The 23,794-nt window shown below is 35.8% G+C and overlaps 1 protein-coding gene across 6 annotated transcripts in view; it reads left to right on the top strand.

The window, feature by feature from the left end:
- Positions 1 to 442: 442 nt before the first annotated feature.
- The window catches only part of FASTKD1 (FAST kinase domains 1), a 32,069-nt gene continuing 8,717 nt past the window's right edge, over positions 443 to 23,794 (top strand). The window contains exons 1-9 of one of the 6 annotated variants that reach the window (XM_082465359.1): positions 443 to 1,800; positions 3,819 to 4,337; positions 6,840 to 6,908; positions 9,542 to 9,667; positions 11,663 to 12,061; positions 14,097 to 14,207; positions 15,289 to 15,420; positions 19,129 to 19,615; positions 20,824 to 20,938. In XM_082465359.1, coding sequence (XP_082321485.1) covers positions 4,003 to 4,337; positions 6,840 to 6,908; positions 9,542 to 9,667; positions 11,663 to 12,061; positions 14,097 to 14,207; positions 15,289 to 15,420; positions 19,129 to 19,615; positions 20,824 to 20,938 — 1,774 coding nt within the window. In that variant the 5' untranslated portion in view covers positions 443 to 1,800; positions 3,819 to 4,002. The remainder of the gene's footprint in view (positions 1,801 to 3,818; positions 4,338 to 6,839; positions 6,909 to 9,541; positions 9,668 to 11,662; positions 12,062 to 14,096; positions 14,208 to 15,288; positions 15,421 to 19,128; positions 19,616 to 20,823; positions 20,939 to 23,794) is intronic. The other 5 variants (XM_082465357.1, XM_082465358.1, XM_082465362.1 and 2 more) reach the window with 5 other exon arrangements.

Here is a 23,794-nt window from a genome sequence, read left to right as displayed (position 1 = left end):
AGCTGTTGGCATCTGTTTGTTCCTTAGACTTGTCTCCTAATAATTCCACAAACGGGTGAGAAGGAGACAAACAACCCCTAACAAGTGAAGAAACTGTCCTGTCACTATCGTTTAGGCCTTACTGTTGCCAGGAGCTGATCTGACACTCATAGCTCAGCCTTGGTATTCTGTTGAACATAACAAATGCACAGAATACCAACATGAAACAAGGTTACTCTCTGACTGATGGGTCAAGACCAAAACAAGACCATGCCATAATTATACCTGAACTCAGACAAAAACAAGAACATTGTCCAAACCGGGACTTCCCTGGTGGTGCAGTGGTTAAGAATCTGCCTGCCAATGCAGGGGACATGGGTTCGAGCCCTGGTCCGGGAAGATCCCACATGCCACGGAGCAGCTAAGCCCGTGTGCCACAACTACTGAGCCTGTGGTCTTGAGCCCGTGGTCTTGAGCCCGTGAGCCACAACTACTGAAGCCTGCATGCCTAGAGCCTGTGCTCCGCAACAAGAGAAGCCACCGCAATGAGAAGCCCGCACACTGCAATGAGTAGCCCCCACTTGCTGCAACTAGAGAAAGCCCGCGCGCAGCAGCAAAGACCCAACGCAGCCAAATATAAATAAGTAAATCAATTAAAAAAAAAAAAAAGAATATTGTCCAAACCACAAAAAATGACAAAACATCCACCTATCTTGGCTAATATGAGTGAGGGCTGCTGCTTCACCAATTACAGCTTCAACCTCACTTCTTTCTGCCTTCTAGATAAAGTTTATTAAGATACTCAGTGAAATTCTCACAGCAGCTAATGTAGAGAAAAGTCCCTCTTAAACCCCCGAATCACTTAACACAAGGCCAAATACTATAGTAAGTTCTTTCTAACACCATCTTAAGTTGACACCCCTTAGGGTGTGTTCTGCTTCATTGCAACCAACCAGTAATTCCAACTTTAGGTGTATTCCTGGTGGTCTTTGACTGAAGAGCACTGACACAGGTCATGCTGAGTCTCATCCCTATGCTTTTTCTCACATTTGTTCTGAAACCCCTTCTATCCTGTGCATTCAGATCAACCTCAGTTTTCATATTTATTATCAGTTGATCTAGTTCCCAACAATCCAAATCAGTGCTACTCCAAGAGTGCTCTGCGATTAGTGGTTGCCTAGGGTGTTCGGGGTGTGGGGGGAGTGACTGCTAAATGGTTACAGGGTTTTTTTTTTGGAGTTATAAAAATATTCTAAAATTGATTGTGGTGATGTTCCACAACTCTGAATTAAGAAAAGCCACTGAATTATACACCATAAATGGGTGAATCGTATGGTGTGTAAATAATTTCTCAATAAAGCTCTTAAATTTTTTGTGGTCTGGGACTGGTACCTGCCTACCACTACGCAAGTGCAGGAACTGAGAGAAGTATGATGCTTTTATAGCATTCGATAGTTATTCCATACGCGTTGAACATAAATAAAAATCTTGACGTGTCTTTTCCATGTTTAAGTTTTCAAATTTCACTTTTCTAAGTATTCATTTCTATTATATATTATAAAAATATCAGTCTTCACGGACTGGGAGAGAACCTCATATAGTTGAGAAACACGTGCCCTAAGGACCTATAACTTCAAGACGTGGGGCCCGAGTGTCTCAATGAGGAACTACAATACCCAGAATTCCCGCCAAATGCGTAAGCGACGTCTATTCCGCCGACCTCGGCGCGACGTGCCCTTGGGCGTGTAGTGCGTGCCTTTGGCGGTGCACGCTGTGTTCGCCCGGCGTTTTTTCATGGTTTGGGGACGGGCACCGCTAGAGGTAAGGTGATGTCTTTCGAGGAAAGGCTAAAAACTCTGGGATATGAGGGAGGCGTGAGCGACGCAACCGAGCCTGTTGCGTCTTTTGCTGAGAGACGTGGAATAGCCTGGAGTTCTGAGCCCTCGTAACCAGGCTTAACCGCGATCCTTCAGAAAAGTTCCCAGGCGTTGAGGGGAAAAACTTGCCCGCAGGTCCCGGCCGGGTGGCGGCGATAGGTTTTCTTTTTGCTCACAGCACGTTCTCGGGCCGGGGACCTTGGGTTCGGCTGAGAAACGGAGGCTTTCTCCCGGGTATTGGATTTCCCGGAGCGCGGAGGACTAGGGCAGGGCTGATCCCTCTCCCAGCCAGGACCGGGAGACCAAATTCATTCGTTCAGCGCCACTGTGTGCCAAGCGCGGAGGATGCCTGCCATTTGCAAAGGGTGGTGTTGTGTATCCTGCACAATACCTGTTCACGGCGGGTAACCTATCTCTCATTTATAGTACCAAGGCCCGTCCTTTGGTTAAGTCACTTCCCCAAGGTCACTTAGCTGGGGACTTGACACCTTGGTATTGTAACCAGTGAGCTCCTTCCACTTTCAGATGTGAATAGGCAGGAGACTCTTTTTTTTGTGCAGTTTTTTGTGTATGTGTGTGACCCAAGTCGGCTTGGGTCGGGATGCTGTACATATTGCCACAAAGTAGTCAATATTGTGTCATCGTTTTTTCTTGGGTACAGACCGTTTGGCGTAGCCATAGGATTCTGAGGCATACATTTAGTGTTGGTTTGTTGATGTAATGAGGATGTTCAAGTTGAAAGAGCTGGGTGGTTGTCCCAGCTTCATTAGTACTAGAGTAGTTTTTTTTAACCTTTTTGAACCTAGCTTTTCTCTGTAAAATGCAAATGATAACATCTACCTGGCAGGTTAATTGAGAGAATTTAATGGGATAACATATTTTAAAAGTCCTTTGTAAAATGTTGCAGCAGTGTTAGATGATAGGATTTTAGTCCCAGCTTTTCTAACTATTGTTTCTCAACTAGAAATATAGACATTTTTAATATATTTTAAAAACAAATTATTCTTTTTCTTTATTGTGTTTGGTTCTCCTGTTGCATCACTACGCAACTACGTTACTTGATTTCTTCATATGTCCTGATTGGGCTTTAATCATCTCATTTATTGCTTAAAACCTACTTAAGGTCAATAGTGATTAAACTGTTTGAGTTCTGTTAGTGTACAAGGAGAAAGGAGCAAGAAATTATCTTGAAAGCAAATATACCAGAAATTATCCCTCTGAAAAAAAACATTTTTTATTATGGCTCTGAATTAATGGCTACTCTTCGTAGAAACTATAAAGGCAATATGTTTATTTATTTCAGTTTTGTTCTTTTATTTAAAAAGATGCTTCTTTTTGGTTTGGGATTTTTTTTTCCCTTCTGCTTTTATAGTCAAATTTGAAAGCTTCATGTTAAGTGTCAGATTTAACATTTTTAAAATGGAGTGCGGGGGGCTTCCCTGGTGGTGCAGTGGTTAAGAATCCACCTGCCAATGCAGGGGACACAGGTTCGAGCCCTGGTCCAGGAAGATCCCACATGCTGCGGAGCAACTAAGCCCGTGTGCCACAACTATTGAGCCTGCGCTCTAGAGCCCGCGAGTCACAACTACTGAAGCCCATGTGCCACAACTACTGAAGCCCACGAGCCTAAAGCCCGTGCTCTGCAACAAGAGAAGCCACTGCAATGAGAAGCCTGTGCACCGCAACAAAGAGTAACCCCCACTCACCGCAACCAGAGAAAGCCCGCACACAGCAGCGAAGACCCAATGCAGCCAAAAATAAATACTAAAATAAAATTAAATAAATAAATAAAATAGAGTGTGGAAGGAAACCCCTTTTCCTGGATATTTAGTTTTGGGTTAAATCCTGCTCTCAGGTTCAGGCTAAGAACAAAGTGTGTAGTTAATGGAGGAAAAGCTTGTTATTTTAATTAGAATTTTGGAATTTGATAGTTATAACTGTGTTAAACTGATTTCTTTACAGAAATTGCATATTGGAATGGGATTTGGAGTCATCATAATGGAAGCAAGCTACATGAAGGAAAAACAGTTATTTTTATACCAGCATATTGCACCTGACTGCTAGTTGCAAATGGTTTTCTTTACCTAAGAAAATTTGTGCTGTAAATGAAAAGATAGTTTTTTTTCCTAGACTGATTGTTTACAATATGCTTCGCCTAAGAGCTATTTGTCCATTCTCCTGGAGAGTGTTTCAGTTTCGACCCTTTAGTTTCGAACCATTACTTAATCAGATGAATAAGTGTACAGATGAAGAGCAAATATTTGATCTTATTGAAAAAAACAAAGACATACTTTCAGAAAAGCAAGTGGCATGTGCACTCAGTATGCTTTGGCAGTTTCAAAAGCAGAAGAGCAGCTTGTTAAAAAATGTGGAATGTATTAGAGACCATCCCCAATTTCTTACTCTTCATAATTTAACTACAACTAAAATGGAATTCATGAATGACAGTACCTTGGTGAATGTGTTGTACATCATACAACAGTAAGTAATGTACTTTTAGATTTTATAGAAATGATTGTAGTTTATTTTTATATTTAATTTTCTAAAAATCTCTTTAAAAGAAAAAAATGTTTTTTCCCTTTAGTTTTCCTGATAAGCTAATTTTTTTAATTTTATTTATTTATTTTTGGCTGCATTGGGTCTTCGTTGCTGCACGCAAGCTTTCTCTAGTTGTGACGAGCGGGGCTATTCTTCATTGCGGTGCACGGGCTTCTCATTGCAGTGGCTTCTCTTGCTGCGGAGCATAGGCTCTAGGTGAGCAGGCTTCAGTAGTTGCAGCATGGCGGGCTCAGTGGTTATGGCACACGGGTTTAGTTGCTCCACGGCATGTGGGATCTTCCCGGACCAGGGATCGAACCTGTGTCCCCTGCATTGGCAGGTGGATTCTTAACCACTGAGCCACCAGGGAATTGCCCTGATCATCTAATATTTTAAAGATATGTAGAGGATATTCTTTGATTATGGTAATCATTTCACAGTGTATATACATATCAAAACATTATGCTGTACAACCTAAATATATACAATTTTTGTTAAGCATATGTCAATAAGGTTGGGAAAAAATTTGAAAAGAAATTTTACATCATTCACAAGAGAATCCAGCCTTCAGAAGAGCTGGATGCCCTAAATGAAGAATTCAGCAGCTATATAAAGGAAAAAAGGACACAAAAGTTAAAATTAATCTGTTTATTAGTCTCATTGGTGAAATTATCCAAGGTGCAAGGGCCATTTAGCTATAGATGTCAGCACTGTACAGAGCAGAGATACAGTTGTTTTTATTAGGGTGTCAGCGTATACAAGAAAGGGGCTTAAAAAAAAAAAAGGGGGCTTAAGGCTTTACTTATTTTGGGGGGTGGTGTTAGACTAAAAAAGAGTGACATCCCTTTTTTGGTGGTCTTTCTCAGATTTGCAAAGTTTTTTCTCTGAGGTACATGGTGGGATGGGTAAGATAATCAGTTTTGTTTTCTCAGTGGTCATATTAGTTTGGAAAATGCTGAATCAGACGAAATTAAACAGATCTTTATTGCAGGACTCTTCAGAGCCTGCAGGACTCTTCAACATACATATGCTAATGTATATTGTGAACCTTTCAACGGGGGTATTTTCCAAACTTACTTATCCACAAAACATTGTGTTGAACACCTCACAAGAATACTGCACAGATGGAGAAATGCTGCTTCATGGTGATTTGCCCCCAAACCGCATTTCTGTGTATCCCTCCTAAGTCATATTTTAGTAAGGAAAGGATTTTAAGAGTAAAATATAATTTTGTTTTCAATTTTTTAAAATAGCATGTAGTTTGATTTTGTTTTATGACTCAACCTGAAAGTCTTTGACTTTCAGGAGACAAAATAACCTAGCCTTAACATTATAAAGATGTTGAAATCGGTTAAAAAGAGATTTTTATATGTACAACATATAATATATATTGCTTAATTATATATAGAAAATACCCATTGTTAGTGAAGGTATATGCTTTGCATTGTTAAATGTGAAGGAACTGCTGTATGCTTCTGGTGGTATAATACGTATCCAGAACTATAAAAATGTCCTTGGACCCAATAATTTTGCTTCTAAGATTTATCCTAAGAAAGTAATCTGAGATACATGTAAAGATTCTTGGGCTTCCCTAGTGGCGCAGTGGATAAGAATCTGCCTGCCAATGCAGGGAACATAGGTTCCATCCCTGGTCTGGGAAGATCCCACATGCCTCGGAGCAACTAAGCCCGTGCGCCACAACTACTGATCCTGTGCTCTAGAGCCTGTGAGCCACAACAACTGAAGCCTACGTGCCTAGAGCCTGTGCTCCGCAACAAGAGAAGCCACTGCAATGAGAAGCCCGCACAGTGCAACACAGAGTAGCCCCTGCTCTCCACAACTAGAGAAAGCCTGCGTGTAGCAATGAAGACCCAAAGCAGCCAAAAATAAATAAATAAATCAATTAATTAAAAAAAAAAGATTCTTGTACATGGTTATTCATCCTAACATTGTTTATAATATTGAAAAACTAAGATCCTAGTAAGTTGGTGAATGTTTAAATGATAATTTATTAACATAATTAATAGTATACAACCACTAAAAATTATGTTTTGAAGAATATGTAATGATATGGGCAAATGTCCACAATATAATGTTAACTTACTGAAAAAGGCAGGATATAAAAATGTAAAAGAAATATGTATATGTCTTTAAGTATGTGGAAAAATAACTGGAAAGAAATGCTCCAAGTTAATGATGGTGGGTATTTATGAGTAGCAGAGTTATAAAAGGATGAGAAGGGCATGGGATAAAGTATAGGGGTTTATTAGATTGTACCAAGAAATCAGAATACTGAAATGAGACCAGACCAGAAATAAGGACTGATTGTGTAAGAATATAATAACTTGAGGTTTACTTTTGCATTATAATCCTTACTGCATGTATGTTTTTAATAATTTTAAAATGTTTCTGTATGGAAAATTACTTTCTCTTGATTTTATTGAGGTTTGGTTTTGAGGCCCATGACCCGCTAGTTGAAGCACTAGTTACAGAAGCATGGAGAAGACTGGAAAGGCAAGTACTCTGGGTGTTTCAGCTAAGGTCAGGGTTATCCTTTTCAGAGTTGGCACAGTGAAATCTTATAGGGAAAGAATGGGGAGCTGCTGCCTAACTATCAAGCTTCATTGAAAAAAATGTATTTAAATTCAGTTTACTTCGAGGGCTTTTTGATCGTGTAAAGTGTGTTAGTCAATCCTAGGGCAGAAGAATAATCTTAGTCCTGTCATGAGCAATTATCCAAGGTATCCCGCAGTATACCTCCCGCAGTATCCAGGGACAATTGGTTCTGTCATCCCCTCAGATACCAAAATCCATGGATGCTCAAGTCCCTTATATAAAATGATGTAGTATTGGCATAAAACCTACAGACATCCTCCCATCTACTTTAAATCATGTCTTGATTAATTACAATACCTAATACAATGGAAATGCTATGTAAATAGTTGCTCAGCATGCAGCACATTCAAGTTGTGCTCTTTGGAGCTTTCTGGAATTTGTTTTTTAACTGAATATTTTCGATTCGCTGTTGCTTGAATCCGTGGATTTGGAACCCTTGGATATGGAGGGCCGACTCAGTAGAGTCTTTAGGGGTTAAATTTGGTCATTGTTGGTAACAGCTCAAAACTTTTTTCTTCAAAGCAGCATTAAATGGTGTGTGTATTACGCATCTTGAACAAATCAGTTGTAGAATAGGTGCTTTTTTTCTTTTTGGTTTTACTATCTACTACTTAAACAATTAAATTACAAATATACAATTATACTTCCCAGTGAATCAGACATTTCTTTTTAATTTTTCTTAATTTCACAATAGCTCAGATGATAATGACTTTGTTCTATGTGGTGTTTTTTTAATTTGTAGCAATACTTTTATTTTTTCTATAATACTAAGTAATAAAAAATTTTTAAACCCTAATTTGTATTCCATATGTAGAATTTCTAGTAGAGTCATAGAATAAGTGTTAATTTCTGATTTTTTTATAGTCATGGTGGCCTATGATGTTAAATTTTTGTTACTGCAGTAAATTAAACGATTTTGCTATAATATCTATGAATTTGTTATATAAATATAATTTGTAATGATTCATATAGGATAGATTATTATGAATTAACACTATATGGTGGATCATAGCAAGAATAATTAGCATACATTTGAAATTCAAATTAAAAACCCTCTGTATTATGGAAGATTTTAAACATTTACGAAAGTAGAGAAATTAGTGTAATGAACTCCTATGTACGCATCATCCAGTGTCAACGATTACCAACATATAGCAGTCTTGTTTTGTCTAGATCACCTCCAGTTCCCTCCCTACCCTTCAGTATAGTTTAAATTGTGGTATCATTTCATCAGTAAATACCTTAGTATATATTTCTGATAGACAAAAAGCACTCTTTAAAAAATATATATAATCACCATGCCATTTTTATACCTACGAAAATGAATAATTATTCCTTAAATTCCCTAATAACTGAGTTCAAATTTCCTTGATTGCTCTATAAAGGTCTTTTTATAAGGCAGTTTGTTTAAATAAGTATCCAAACAAGGTTTACTGATTACATTTAGTCAAGTTTTTCTCTGCCTTTTTTGGTAAGTACTCATTTTATTAAAGAATATCATTTAAAATTATACCAATCATAAGTATACATCTTGATGAATTTTCACATACTGAAAATACACTTATACTTCTGTGTAATAGCACCAAGATCAAGACAGAGAATATCACTAGTTTCCCAGAAGTTTCTTTCATGCTCTCTTCCAATCACTCCCTACCTTCCCGCCCCAAGAGTGACCACTGTCTTGGCTTCTACCACCATAAATTAGTTTTGCTTTTATAAAAATGAAATCCTGGGAATTCCCTGGTGGTCCAGTGGTTAGGACTCGGCACTCTCAACTGCCGTGGCCTGGGTTCAATCCGTGGTTGGGGAACTAAGATCCTACAAGCCGTGCAGCGTGGCCAAAAAAAAAAAAGAAAAAAAAGAGCAAGAAATCATATAGTAAGAACTCTTAAACCTAGTTTATTTCACTCAATATGTTTTAAAGATTCTTCCATGATATTGCACTATTTGTTCTTTTTTTATTGCTGTATAGTATTCTAGGAATATGTGCAATTTATGCACTGTACTCTTGATGGACATTGAGATTGTTGCTATTTAGCATTTAGTTTTTTGCTGTTACATATTATGCTGCTGTGCAATTCCTTATGCTTGTCTTTTAGTGAATTCAAAGTCTTTAAAAATCTGTAACAATTCTCCTTCCTGCTCTTGTCTTGCCATTTACTTGTTGAAGAAATCGGGTCATTTTTCCTATAGAAAAATTCTGAAGTTTTTCAAGCGTGATTGTAGTAGAGGTTGTTTTATTTGTTAATATACAACCTTGAGTTGAAATTGTTCTGTCCTCAAAAAATTAATAAGTAAATGATTCAAACAATTTCAAGTGTTTTTTTTTCCCTTTTTAAAATCTTCAAGTAGAATTTGGCTTTTTAACTCTTAGCCTGGGTTACTTTTATAATAATAATCAACATTTTAGAAAAATTCATTTTATAGTAGTAATATATTAGTATTTTTATTGCTTTTTATTTTATAACTGTGTATTATGTTTTAAGTGAAAATAAATAATAATGATCCCCTTTGTATATTTACTTTAATAGGTTTGATATTAATGTGCTGTCAAAATTTTCCTCTTGCCTGGCAGATCAACATTTATGTTTTAGTCCATTAATGGGAAAAATAGCTGATATTGTAAATAGGAACTTGGAAACCATACAGGACTTAAGGTAAATGTATTTAGGGGCTTTGTGTCATGGTGGAAGGATTCTGGGCTTTGAATGCACACACACTTAGACTTGCTAGTTCCTAACTATGTGACTTTAATCTCTTGGAAGTTCACTGTCCTCATCTATACAACAGGTATAGTAGTATCTACTGTGCAATGTTGCTGTGGGAATTAGAGATGAAATATGTAAAGTATAACACAATGTTGTCGAGATTTGTGATTTTTCCTTACTTGCAAGCTAACATGTTTGCCTGCCATCCTTATGAGCTCATTTAACCTTAATTACCTCCTGGAAGGCCCTACCTCTAAATATAGTCATATTGCCAGCTAGGGCTTTAACATATAAATTTGGAGGGGGGGGGAACCATATTTCAGTCTATAGCATACACCAGTGTTCATAGCAGCATTAGTCACAATAGCCAAAGGGTGGAAACAACCTTAATGTCCATCAGCAAATGATTGGGCAATTAAAATTTGGTATATACCCACAATGGAGTATCATTCAGCCTTAAAAAGGAAGGAAATTCTGATATATGTTACCACATGGATGAACCCTGAAGACATTATGCTAAGTGAAACAAGCTATACACAAAAGTACAAGTATTGTATGATTTCACTTTATATGAGGTACCTAGAGTAGTCAGATTTATAGGAACAAAGTAGAATGGTTGTTTCCAGGGGTTGGGGGAGGGGAGAATGGGGAATTACTGTTTAATCGGTAAGGAGTTTTAGTTTGAGAAGATGAAAAAGTCCTGCAGACGGATGGTGGTGTTGTTGTACATCAGTGTGAATGTACTTAATACAACTGAACTGTACACTTAAAAATGTTTAAAATGGTAAATTTTACATTATATATATTTTCACACATACATGAAAGTAGCTTATAAAAGCAGAGACAATAAAAATCACTGTAAAGTAAATTTTTTTAACTTTAAAAAATTATTATTGACCCATTTGAGAATCTAATGAAATCTTTGGACATTTCCCCACTCCAAACTGCAATTACAAATATATATACAATTAAAAAAAAATCGTATCCAAAGGGTTCATGATTAAACTAAATAGCAATGCTAGTTTACTAATTAATGTTAATTGGTACTAACATTAAACATTTTGATTAGAGAAGCCAAAGTATTGTACAACTGAGTTTTTAAAAAATAATTTGTTTAATTGAAAAGATTGAAGAAATTTTGAATTACAAAAAAATGCAAACAGTACCCCTATCCTAATGGTTGAGATAGTTTTAGATTTATATTTTCATGTCTTTTTTGTAGATTGTTTTATAATTAGTATCCCCACGTGTTTATTATATATCTTACATTTTGCATTCTTTATTCATTATTAGGTATATTCTTATATTTAGAGTTTTTTGATTTTTGTATCATGTAAGAACTGTCTTTTGAAAGCAGAGACCTCACCTTTGTAATTTTGGTGTCTTCCACAGTGCCTAGAAGATTGATTTATGTTTCTTAAGAGTGTTTATTGAGTGAAGAAATATTCACGTTCAATATTGTCCTACTGTTATATATTAATATTAATGTAGCCTGAAACATTAAAAAATATGAAATCATTCATTAGGAAGAAATATTTAGCCAAGATTTTTACTGGTAAATTACAGATACACAGAGAAAGGAGTAACAAAGCAAAGTCTACTTCGAAAAATATAGGATGAGACTTTCCATGTTGCATTCAATGGGCTGTTGGCCCAGAGTGATTTCTGAGTAAATTTCACTAAAATATTTTCCTTCAAAGCATTTATCTATAGAATGAGATATTATACACACTAAAAAAATATTATTTCAATTCTTTTTTGTCTAAAGGGGTTTGATTACTGGGAGATCAGAGTTCAAGTCCCATTAGTGTTTAAAAGAAAAATTTTGTTGTATAAAACCTATAATATTTTTATCAATTCCTTTCCGTTTTTAAGCATTTAGTCTTAGAATTGCTCATTTTTCTTAGATAATGTAAAAATCTTTGCATCTTCTTCCTTTTTCAGGTGCTTGTCTGTTTTAATGGTCAGCATATCTTCCTTAATATCACAGCGTTTTCAAGAGCAACTAGTGAACAAAACAGAGCAACTTTTTGACACCATAGATTCTTCCCAGGTCAACATTGCAAGAAGAATAGTACAGTTTCTTCGAAATATTAAATATAGTTATTACCCACTATTGGAAAGGTGCAATAAGGTGTTTTTGAGCAATGTGAACCACCTTGATTTGGACTCCATCAGTAAAATACTTAGTCTATACCACTCTCTACAGTTTCATAGTTTTGAATTTATTTTAATGACCAAGAAGAGGCTAACAGAAATGATTCCTCTGTTTGACTACCCTGCTAGCTTTGTAAAATTGTTTGTAACATTGGGACCTGTGGCAGGACCTGAAGAAGAGAAACAGTAAGTTCAGCTAAAAATACTTTACTTTTCTTGTTGAGAATATATAGAGCCTTCAAGCTTAGATCTTGCAGTTCTGGAGGTCAGAAAAGTCACTCCACTCAACTGTAGAAGGGAGAATTATCTCCTGTGCTCTGCTCCTTGATTGTTTCTCTGATTATTCTAATTTACATCTCAAACTCTTAGTCTCCTACTGCTTTGTATAGGGGCCAATAATCCTGTGGTGGCCAACACAGCAATGGATGTGGGAGAACATCATTTAAGTGCTATTATTCTCCCTTCTTAGGCCAGGTGACTGGCTTCACACACAGAGAGATAAGACTCCCCCACCCCCAGTACATAGTAGTCCTAACGATGGACCATTTTATGCTTTGGTGTCTTCACATTCATCATCAAAAGCATTTATTATGCACATTGGTATATGTTCCCAGTGTCAGGTTTGAGTGATTTTGGTCTGATTCCTATCTTTTAAGAATTTACAGTTTTGCCAGATTTTTTTTTTTTAACATCTTTATTGGAGTATAATTGCTTTACAATGGTGTGTTAGTTTCTGCTTTATAACAAAGTCAATCAGCTATACATATACATATATCCCCATATCTCCTCCTTCTTGCGTCTCCCTCCCACCCTCCCTATACCACCCCTCTAGGTGGACACAAAGCACCGAGCTGATCTCCCTGTGCTATGCGGCTGCTTCCCACTAGCTATCTATTTTACATTTGGTAGTGTATATATGTCCATGCCACTCTCTCACTTTGTCCCAGCTTACCCTTCCCCCTCCCCATGTCCTCAAGTCCATTCTCTATGTCTGTTTTGCCAGATTTGATGTAGATAGAAATATTTGGGCTATAAAGATGAGCAAATATTAAATTAATACATGATTACTAGATATGAGCAAACAAATAAGTGTGATTAGTAGATTCAGTTAAGCAGGGGTTCCAGGAGTTACATAATAGAGGTATCTGCCTCATTTCTGTTAGCAAAGACTTCATGGAGAGTTTTATTTTTAAGAGTCCTTTGAATTATATGAAGAAATTTAAGGGTACATTTTAAGAGACTGTATCAACATGGAAACAAGATGATTATTAAAAAACTTTTATTGGAATCTTTCTCTTTTTTTGTCACCATGTACTGTTAAAATCTTTTATGCCAAGGCAGTACAAAAGTTGAATTTAATTGAGTCCCTGCCTTCAGGGAGTTTTTATTCCACTTGAGAGGACAGAAATACATAATTGAAATATGTAAATAGCATGACACTTCAACATAGTTTATGAGTAACTACTAAAATTAGTGATATAGATAGTAACTGCTGTGGACCGAAAAGTGAGAGAAAAATGTGGGCTAAAATGGTTGGGAAAAGCTATGGGGAGAAGCTGGGTTTGAAATGTTTGATAAAGTTGGTGAAAAGGATGGTGTGGAACTATGTAGGATGAATAGAAAATTAGTTTATCTTGCTTTCTTTAGATTTCAGTTTTAGGCTTGCCTTCTAAATTATTCTAAAAGGCACACTTATATACTTTTATTACTGGATTACTTTGGATGGTTTCAAAATGGACCATCTTTGTAAATTTTCAGTTTATAATGTTACAGTAAGTAGTTAGTATATAAGATTTCTGTTAATATGTAGGTATATTGACTTCCTGGTCAGATCTTATTCAGTTTTAAAAAATTGGGGTAGAGTTGGAATATCAATTGTTAGTTAGTTCCTTAGCTCTCTAGCTAAGGGTTATAAGGTTTACAATGTTAGAATTATTAATTAACCAATTAATTTAAAAACATTTTATATTTTTTAAGAGATAGTTTAGGATTATACTGAGGCCTTAATTACTTTGAAGAAAACAATGTAATTTTCTTTATTTAATAGTGTTTTGTATTATCCCCAGTTATGTGGGGAGAAAAATTAGAATTATATATTGAATTCAGTTTTTGTTTCTATTATTTCTTTTCTATTTCTTAAGTTCTAAGAACTTATTTTTTAAAAAATTTTATAAGCTAATCATCAGTTTTTCAACACAAAAATATTTTTCTTTGCTTCTAGACTTAAATCAACTATATTATTGATGTCAGAGGAGTTGACTAGCCAGCAAGCCCTGGCAGTGATGGGAGCAATGGAAGAGATGGAAAGCAGAAATTCACGTCTGATTAAAAAGTAATCTTTTCTGGGGGCTTCCCTGGTGGCGCAGTGATTAAGAATCCGCCTGCTAATGCAGGGGACACAGGCTCGAGCCCTGGTCTGGGAAGATCCCACATGCCGCGGAGCAGCTGGGCCCGTGAGCTACAGTCACTGAGCCTGCGCGTCTGGAGCCTGTGCTCCGCAACAAGAGAGGCCGTGATAGTGAGAGGCCTGCGCACTGCGATGAAGAGTGGCCCCCACTTGCCACAACTGGAGAAAGCCCTCGCACAGAAACGAAGACCCAAGACAGCCATAAATAAATAAATAAATAAAATTTAAAAAAAAAAAAAAAAAAAAGTAATCTTTTCTGAAATTCATGGTGTTAAGTTTAGTTGACATTCATAAGTTGCTATTTTTTTTTTTGAGAAAAAAACTTGTGTTTTTTTCCTATAATCTTGGTTTTGAAGAAATAAGGAATTAACATTTAAGTCATTGTTTATTTTCTAAATAATTTATTTTTCAAAATAGAGATTTTTAAATAGTTTACAGCATATTTCATTTCATTTGCTGCTGTTGTCATTCTCAAGCAGAGGATATAATCTAGGAAAGTGGAGAGCATAGAGCAGAACTGACTTTTTAAAAGGACAGTTTTTGCAGAACAGTTAACATCTATATGAACTTGAATTGTTTCACACTACAGTTGTTACCTTGAAATCATACTGCCATATATTGCCTTTTTTGTTAACTTGAGATTTAAGAAGAAACAAAAATACGTGGTTCAGATTGTGTATACTTATCTTTTCATTATCATAATATTATATATTCCTTTAGAAGATATTCCTTCTGCCCTAATTCTTCCAACTTATTGTCTCTTCGCATTTCCCATTGCTTTTAAGCATCTCCATTAGAGGACCAGTGGATTTAAGGAAGAAAATTAAATCAGTTTTACATTTCTGTCATCATCCTGAGGCAGTTCTTCAAGAACAGAAAACCTTGTGTCATTCATTGCTGTTTCTCCAGCACAGAGCATGTCTGGCATGAGACAGCTCCTCAGTAAAAGTTTAATAAAAGTACATGAATGAACTGCTTATAATACATGTTTTATCATTCTTTTTAGAATTGCTTCAATTCTGCATAAACATTTGGATAACTATAAACCAGTAGAGTTATTGAGGATAACTCAAGCATCGATTTTTCTACATTTTCAAAGTAAAGAGCTTTTTGTGAAACTCAGAGAATTGCTGCTTAGGTAAGATTAAAATAGATGTGTTTAAGTCTTTCACTGTTGTTTTTTTTTATTTCTTTATTTCACTCTTTGTTTTCTTTAATGATGTATAGAGTTGTTGGAAGTTTTGAAAGCAGAAATGGGTAGGTTATTAAAAATGTTAAAGACACTCATCTCCCCGCCATGCCCATTTTGCCAGTGCTTGTGCTTGATATATTTTGAAATGGAAATGAGGTCAGTAGGGTGATGAGTTCCCTAGGACGTGAATACACAAAGCCAAGCCATTCTCCTTTCCTGCTGGAATGGAATAACGATGAAAAGATTGGAGCTGCTGAAGAAGGCAAAACTCCATTTGGGAGTGCTCACATTTGGGGGCCTTTAGTCTGCTTAGTTGCCTGTTTTAAAGCATATTAAAATTTTAAATTTGAAACTTTAAAAATAAAATATGTGGGGGTAATGTTAGTGAAAAACTGTTTTCATACAGATTTTCCCTTTATAATTTAAAAATTTCTGCATTTCTATGGATATAGCATTCATATTTCAACTAAGAAGTTATTCAGTTTTCCATTGACTTTGCATTATGCTAAAATGGAGTTTTCCATTAAAAATTTTTATTTTAAGGATCAGAATAATGAATGAAATTAAAAGCAGATTAACCTTTTTCCCGTCCATTTTTCCATACTAGTTTGATTTCTTACTGTGATTTTTGAAAGACCAGGCATGGGACTCTATGCTGTAATCAAAAGAGTGGCATATAATTGAAAGTGATTTTTACTATAATAAGGTGATATCCATTATGGTTAAGATTTGAACTGAAGAATAAGAGGTAGCACTTTATCAGATGATAATTTTGCATGTTAGATATGTTATAAGAAGATTCACTGTTTTCTTAAATAACTTTCTTCTTATCAAGGTGATTAAATACAGGATTATTGTGTCTTCACCCTTTCCATATTTAACATCAACTTTCACAAAGCCTCTATTAAGAATTTTATGTTCTAAATTAGATATCATAAACTGGCCCAGCAACATTATTTATTTGGTCAGCATGATCTTTTTTAAAAGATTAAATTACACAATACTGTTTGCCTACAGGTATGCTAACAGAAAAATAACATAGGAGTGGGAGCATCACAGGTGATTTCACTTTACCTGTAATGTTTTTATTTACTTTATTAAAAAACTTGAAGCAAATATGACAGTGTTGAAGTTTAGTAATTCTTTTTTTTTTTAAAGCAGAAGTTTTTTAAAAAAAATATTATTATTTATTTATTTATTTAGTTTTGACTGCGTTGGAACTTCATTGATGCGCGCGGGCTTTCTCTAGTTGCAGCGAGTGGGGGCTTCTCATTGCCGTGGCTTCTTTTGTTGCAGAGCACAGGCTCTAGGTGCGCGGGCTTCAGTAGTTGTGGCATGCAGGCTCAGTAGTTGTGGCTCACGGGCTCTAGAGCGCAGGCTCAGTAGTTGTGGCGCATCGGCTTAGTTGCTCCATGGCATGTGGGATCTTCCTGGACCAGGGATTGAACCCGTGTCCCCTGCATTGGCAGGCGGATTTATGAGGTTTACCCATGTTTTTGCTGTATACTCTAGTAAGAATGTAACAATTTTTTTTTTAGTCTGTTCTAATGTTGACAGATATTTATTTCCCACTTTTTGGCTATTATAAATATTCTTGTTATGATACGTATCCTCACATGTATCTCTTAGTGAACATATGTGTGCATTTCTGTGGATATTTACCAAGGAGTATGATTGTTGGTTTGTAGGTTATACATATGTTCATCTTCAGTAGATCCTGCTAAACAGTTTTCTATTTTTTTTTCTTTTCTTTTTTTAACAGTTCTCCGACTAGGGGTTGAACCTGGGCCACTGTAGTGAAAGCCCAGAATCCTAACCACTAGTCCACCAGGGAACTCTAAATAGTTTTCTAAAGTGGCTGTGCCAGTTTATACTACCACTGGCAAAACGTGAGCATTCCTGTTACTCCATATCCTCACCAACACTTGGTATTTTTTTTCTAATTTTAGCCCTGCTGGTGGATTTGTGGTAGTATTATAAACACAATTGCATATGTAAGTTTTGGAATTTGAGGAACCACCATAAGGAAAAACATCAATGGAGGTTGGCAAGTTTGTGTCTGTTGGGGGTTTATTTTCAGACAAGTATCACAAGATTGGCAAATACTCAGAGTTCCTATCCCTTGGGTCAATTCTGCAAACAGATGTAGCTCTTGGGGACTTTCTTTTCTTTATATAAAATAGTATATTAATTTTTTGTGGTTATAAGAATAAAATAGTCATTTAGTACTTATTGAGTACCTACTTTGTGTCAGGCAATGGGCCAAATATTATATGAAAATCATTTTGAGATCCTTTTGTACTTCATAAGCATGATGATTGGGCGTTCACACTGTTGCGTGAGATGTGCCTCCCTCAAACCTGTTATGATGTCAACATGTGACCCATTTGATGTGAAAAAAAAATCATTTTGAAAACAGAAAAAAGTATAAAGAAGAAAATAAAAATCATTTGTAAGCCCTTTCATCTACGGTCAACAGTTTGGTTTATTTCCTCGTGGTATATACTTACATTTTATATCTGTATCTATATCTATATGCTTTCTTTTTCCATAGTTGAGAGTCATGAACGTGCAGCTTTGTATTCTTCCTTCTCCAACCCCCGCACTTAACCTTAACAGCATTTTCCTACATCATTTAAAACTATGTGTAAATGTTTTTAGTGATTGGATATTACCCATCATATGATTGTACCATAATTCTCTTAACTATTCCCCATCATTGGGTATGTAGACTGTTTTCAAATTTTAGCCACATAAAAAATATGATGAATAACCTAACATAAATCTTTGCCTGCATTTTAGATTATTTTCTTAGGCTAGTTTACTAGACAGAGATTGATCATGTCAAATGATATAATTACTTTTAAAGTTCTCAAGCTATACTTCTAAATTACTTTCCAGAAAGTTTGCACCAACTTTTTAAGTTTACTGTTAGTGAATGAGAAAGCCTGTATCAATGCACCCCTGCTAGCATTGAACATTATCATTATTTTAATATGCTAACTTAATATTTTTAAAAGTAACTCAGTTTTGTTTTAATTTATATTTGATTATCTCTTCCAACACTTCTAACCCTAAAGATTCTTTAAAAACTCCCAGTTTTTAATTTGTATTTTAACAACTGCTGTCCTGGTGGTAGGGCTTTTACCAGAGGGATTTGGGAAAGGAGGAGTAGAGAATGGGGTCAATTGTATGCACTGTTATCCTGTTTTTGTTTTTTTAAAGTTGGGCTTCTTATGTAGCAGAAGAAAGAAGGGAATCACTATTACTGAGTGGTCACTCTTTGCCTGTTCTAGGTCATACCAGCTCCTGACAGGTCACATCAGAAATTCAGTCCAAGTTCCATCTCCAACTGCAGCACTGCAGACATTGTTCTGACACTGACGTTTTGTTTGTCAGGGACTGTGGTTTTATTTTTGCATAAAAAACTGGGGCTGTGCTTTAGAACATCTTAAGGCTTCCCTTAGGAATCCTTTAAGAAGCTGTCATCTTTGAATTTATCCAACCCTTCTTAAATTAACTTATATTTTAAGCCTATCACACCTATTAATTGTAATAATAATTATATATTCATATTTTAATACTTATATGTGTATTGGTTTTTTTGCTGATGTATTAATTTTGTTCTTTTCATTTTTCCCTCTTTCTTTATAGTTATTTGAAAGTCAGTGTCATACCTAGTGAGATTTCCCTCCTGATTTGTGCTCTTTCGATGCTTCCTTCTCCTCACTTAGACGAAGCGAGGATATCTCAAATTGAAGCAGTTTTACCACAGTGTGACCTAAATGACCTGAATAGTTTTGCCACATCTGTTTTAAGATGTATTCAGTATGATCACATGTATCGGAATAATATTCCTGGGAAACAGTTGAAACTACTTCAAAAATTAGATCACTACGGTCGTCAGAGACTACAAAAATGCAGCAGTTTGAATCTGTTATGGGAAGAAGTTAAATCTTTAAAAGGAGACTGGTTTGCTGATTCACTTCTTGAAGAAACTGTTGTTACCTTACAGCGTTTGATGGATGAAATTAATTACATAAATGTTGCAGGGATTGCATCTTTTATTTCTAGAACTAACTACCTCAGTACTTCGCTACTTGATAGGATAGCCTCAGTGGTCCTTCAGCAGATTGAAAAGGTGAAATTGAAATGTTTGTTACACATTAGTTTTATATAGTTGTCAACTTCTAGAAGCATAAATGTTTATCATAAGTACTTTGAGAACTTGATTGGAATTTGAAGTTCAAAAATTAAGCTCTAGTGGGAATTCCCTGGTGGTCCAGTGGTTAGGACTCTGCACTTTCACTGCTGTGGGTCTGGGTTCAATCCCTGGTCAGGGAACTAAGATCCCATAAGCCGCGGGGCGTGGCCAAAAAAAAAAAATTAAGTTCTAGTTTCTGGTTCAGCAGTTTGTCGTTCCTCCCCTTAAGACCCCTTCCTCCAGCAGTGCAGATTTGGGGAGATCAGCTGTCATCTTTTGGTTTATTACAAATATTGTTAAGATCAGCAGTCAAAATTCATTGACTAGAAGGAAATTCTTAAAATAATAATAGTTGTATAAGATAAAGAAGATGAATGATTTTTGTTTTCTTTTTCTTGTTTTCTATAATCCTGTGATAGTTACTTTTACTATTTAAAAACTATTCAAAAGAGTGAGGTAAGTGTGAAAACTGAGAAAATTATAAGATCTCCACTGACTTCAATATTCTTGAATTGTCAGTGTGTCTTACACATTTATTTCTGGAACTCGTAAAATGCTGCTTTTTGGATTATGTGAGAAGACAATCACTTACAAAATCTATTATATAGATCAGGATATGGCTTTTACTTAGAAGACATTATTTCTAATAAGTGAAAATAAAAGTCTGTAGTGCCTGCCAGTTATTAAGTATTGGATGAATGAATAAAAAAGAAAAAGAAAGAAAGAAAGAAAAATGAATTATGATTATTATTATAAACTAAGAAACTTCCTTAATTACATTATATTATGAGTCTATAAAATGTGCTGGTATCATGGAAATTAGTGACACTATTTTCTCGTCATTTTAATGACTAAGGAATTCTGGAACAGGATTTTACACCGAACAAAATCAATCTGTAGCTTATCTGATTTATTTTTTCTGCATTAATATTTAGAGTTACTAGAAATTAGTGGTGGAATTAAATAAATTATAACAAGGTAGAAAACTTAATAAACAGAATGATACATGTGTCATTTAACTGTGGGCACGTTCATTTAACTATAGGCATGTTAAATAAAGACTTCTGCTTAAGATAATAATTAGGCTAAATTTTGTTTTGTTTTGCTGAAGTTGAAGCAATAACTTTTTTGTTCTATTTTTACAGATTCATCCTTTTGCAATCCTTGCTATTATTCTTCCGTTCAGCGCCCTGAACTATGATCCACCTCAAAGGGATGAATTTTTTGGAACTTGCCTTCAACGCCTTAATTCTTACTTAAGTAGGTATATTGTTTGGTACTACATTGATGAGGAGGTTGGAGGATACTGTTGCTGCTACTCTAAGACATATTCCTTTTTTAAAGGATAGTGATAATAGCCATGAGTTTTATATCTTCAAAAAATATTTTGGATCCATTTTTTAAACTTTTTTATTATGAAAAATGTCAAACTTACATTAAAAAGTGAAAGAATTGAACAAGTAGCACCTATAAACTCACTGGGTAGATTCAGTGGTTCACATTTTATCATATTTGCTTTACTGTTTGTTTCTCTTGCTCTCTTGTTTTTTTTTCTAAGCCATTTCAAAGTAAGTTGTAGGCACTGTGACTCTTTACCCCTAATTGCTTAGGCATACACCTCCTAAGAATAATGATCTCCTAAATCACCACAATACTGTTATCACACCTAAGAATATTAATAGTCCCCTAATACCTAATACACAATCCATTTTTAAATCTCTCACATTCTCAAAGTACCTTATTTAGAGTGGTTATTTTGGACCCAGGATTCAATCAAGGTTCACTCATTCCGTTAGGTTATCTCTTTGGTATCTTACGGTCTAGAATATTCTCTGCTTTTTGTTTTTTGTTGTTTGTTTTTTGCTCTGCATTGACTTAAGAGAAAGATTTTTTGTTATCTAAGTTTTCTTTTTTTTAATACATTTATTTTTTATTTATTTATTTTTGGCTGTGTTGTGCACTTCCATGAAGTCATCATATGCTTAATTTATTTTTTTAAGGGACATTTATTTATTTATTTATTTTTGGCTGCATTGGGTCTTCGTTGCTCCACACGGGCTTTCTCTAGTTGTGGCGAGCGGGGGCTACTCTTAGTTGTGGTGCGCGGGCTTCTCATTGTGGTGGCTTCTCTTGTTGCGGAGCACGGGCTCTAGGTGCGGGGGCTTTAGTGGTTGCAGCATGTGGGCTCAGTAGTTGTGGCTCACGGGCTCTAGAGCACAGGCTCAGTAGTTGTGCACGGGCTTAGTTGCTCCGCGGCATGTGGGATCTTCCCGGACCAGGGCTTGAACCCGTGTCCCCTGCACTGTCAGGCGATCCTTAACCACTGTGCCACCAGGAATGTCCCTAAGTTTTCAAATATACAGTAAAATTGAAAGAACAATGTAACAAACATCTGTATACCCACAATGTAGCTTTTGAATAATGATTAACATTTTGCCACATTTGCTGTGTGTGTGTGTGTGTGAGTGTGTATGTGTGTGTATGATGAACCACTTGAAGTGTCAGCCCTAAATACTTCAGGTTATAAGGACATTCTTCTATGGAAGCACAATACCAGTATCACACTTAGGAAAGTGAACAAGTACCACCTTCTACCTACTCAGTCCATAATAAAAATTTCCCAATTGTCACCAAATTTTCTTTGATAAATTTTTTAAAGAAACCAACGTTGAGTTGTTATGTCACTTTCTCCTAATCTTTTTTTTTCTTGATATTTATTTTTTGCAGTAGAGATTGGCCATTTATTGTGGGTTGTGCCACATTCTGCATTTGTCTGAGTGCTTTCTTTTAACTTGCTCCTCCATCTCCTGTGCTCCTAGTAAACTGGAAGTTAGTTACAGATGCTTGATTAGATTCAGATTAAACATTTTCAGCAAAAAATGCCTTTATGTGGTGCTGTATACCTGATATTTGTATCATTTCTGGAGACATATCACATTTGATTGTTGTCAATTTTAAAAGTTTGTTCTTTTTTTAAATAGAAAATAAATATTTCTTAAGGTCCTATGTAGATGTTTATTAATTGTCAGAAAGGTTGCTGCTCTGGTGCTGATTATTATGTGTCTCTTTAAAAAGTCTAAATAGTGTTTCAGTACCAGAAAAAAGTGGAGTAGAAATATTCCTTCCTACTGTTGGCCTTAGCAGAAGCAGTACGTGAGGGTAGCAGAGGCAGGAAATTATTTTTTTCTTTTCATTCTTTATTTTGGTCCTGAATTGTATTTCTTTCTGTTTGGCCTTAAAGAAAAAGGTTTTATGCTGCTTCTCTTCTCAGACCCACATGTCTTACTTGTCAATATAGTGTGTTTTAGAAGTGAAATGTCTGGCTCAGTAGTTACTGCTTTTTCAGTCAACATTCACCAAGTACTTATTGTCAGGCAGTCTTTAGTCACTGGAGATATAGGAGAGAATAAAAACAGGTGGACTCTACCATCGTTGATTTTACTTTCTGATGGGGTGAAACTGCCATAGACAATAAACAAATACATAAGGTGAAATGGTGATAAGTATTTAAGACCACTAGAGCAGGGTGGGTGTGTAGGATGGAGGATAGTGAGGTGGGCTGGATGGAGCGAGGAGATGTCATTGACCGTGGATTGAATGAAGTGAGACACCGGTCAGGATGATGTCTCAAAAAATCTAAATGATCATCATCAAAAAATCTAGAAACAATAAATGCCAGAGAGGGTGTGGAGAAAAGGAAACCCTCCTGCACTATTGGTGGGAGTGTAAATTGATACAGCCACTATGGAGAACACTGTGGAGGTTCCTTGAAAAACTAAACATAGAACTACCATTTGAACCAGCAATCCCACTATTGGGCATATACCCTGAGAAAACCATAATTCAAAAAGAGACATGTACCCCAATGTTCATTGCAGCACTATTTACAACAGCCAGGACATGGAAGCAACCTAAAGGTCCATCAACAGATGAATGGATAAAGAAGATGTGACACATATATACAATGGAATATTACTCAGCCATAAAAAGGAACGAAATTGAGTTATCTGTAGTGAGGTGGATGGACCTAGAGTCTGTCATACAGAGTGAAGTAAGTCAGAAAGAGAAAAACAAATACCGTACGCTAATGCATATATATGGAATTTTAAAAAGTGG

This window comes from Balaenoptera physalus, assembly GCF_965194825.1.
Source record: "Balaenoptera physalus genome assembly, chromosome: 6".
Lineage (NCBI taxonomy): Eukaryota > Metazoa > Chordata > Mammalia > Artiodactyla > Balaenopteridae > Balaenoptera > Balaenoptera physalus.
Note: the sequence above shows the minus strand (reverse complement) of the source record. Positions and strands in the feature narration are given on the sequence as shown.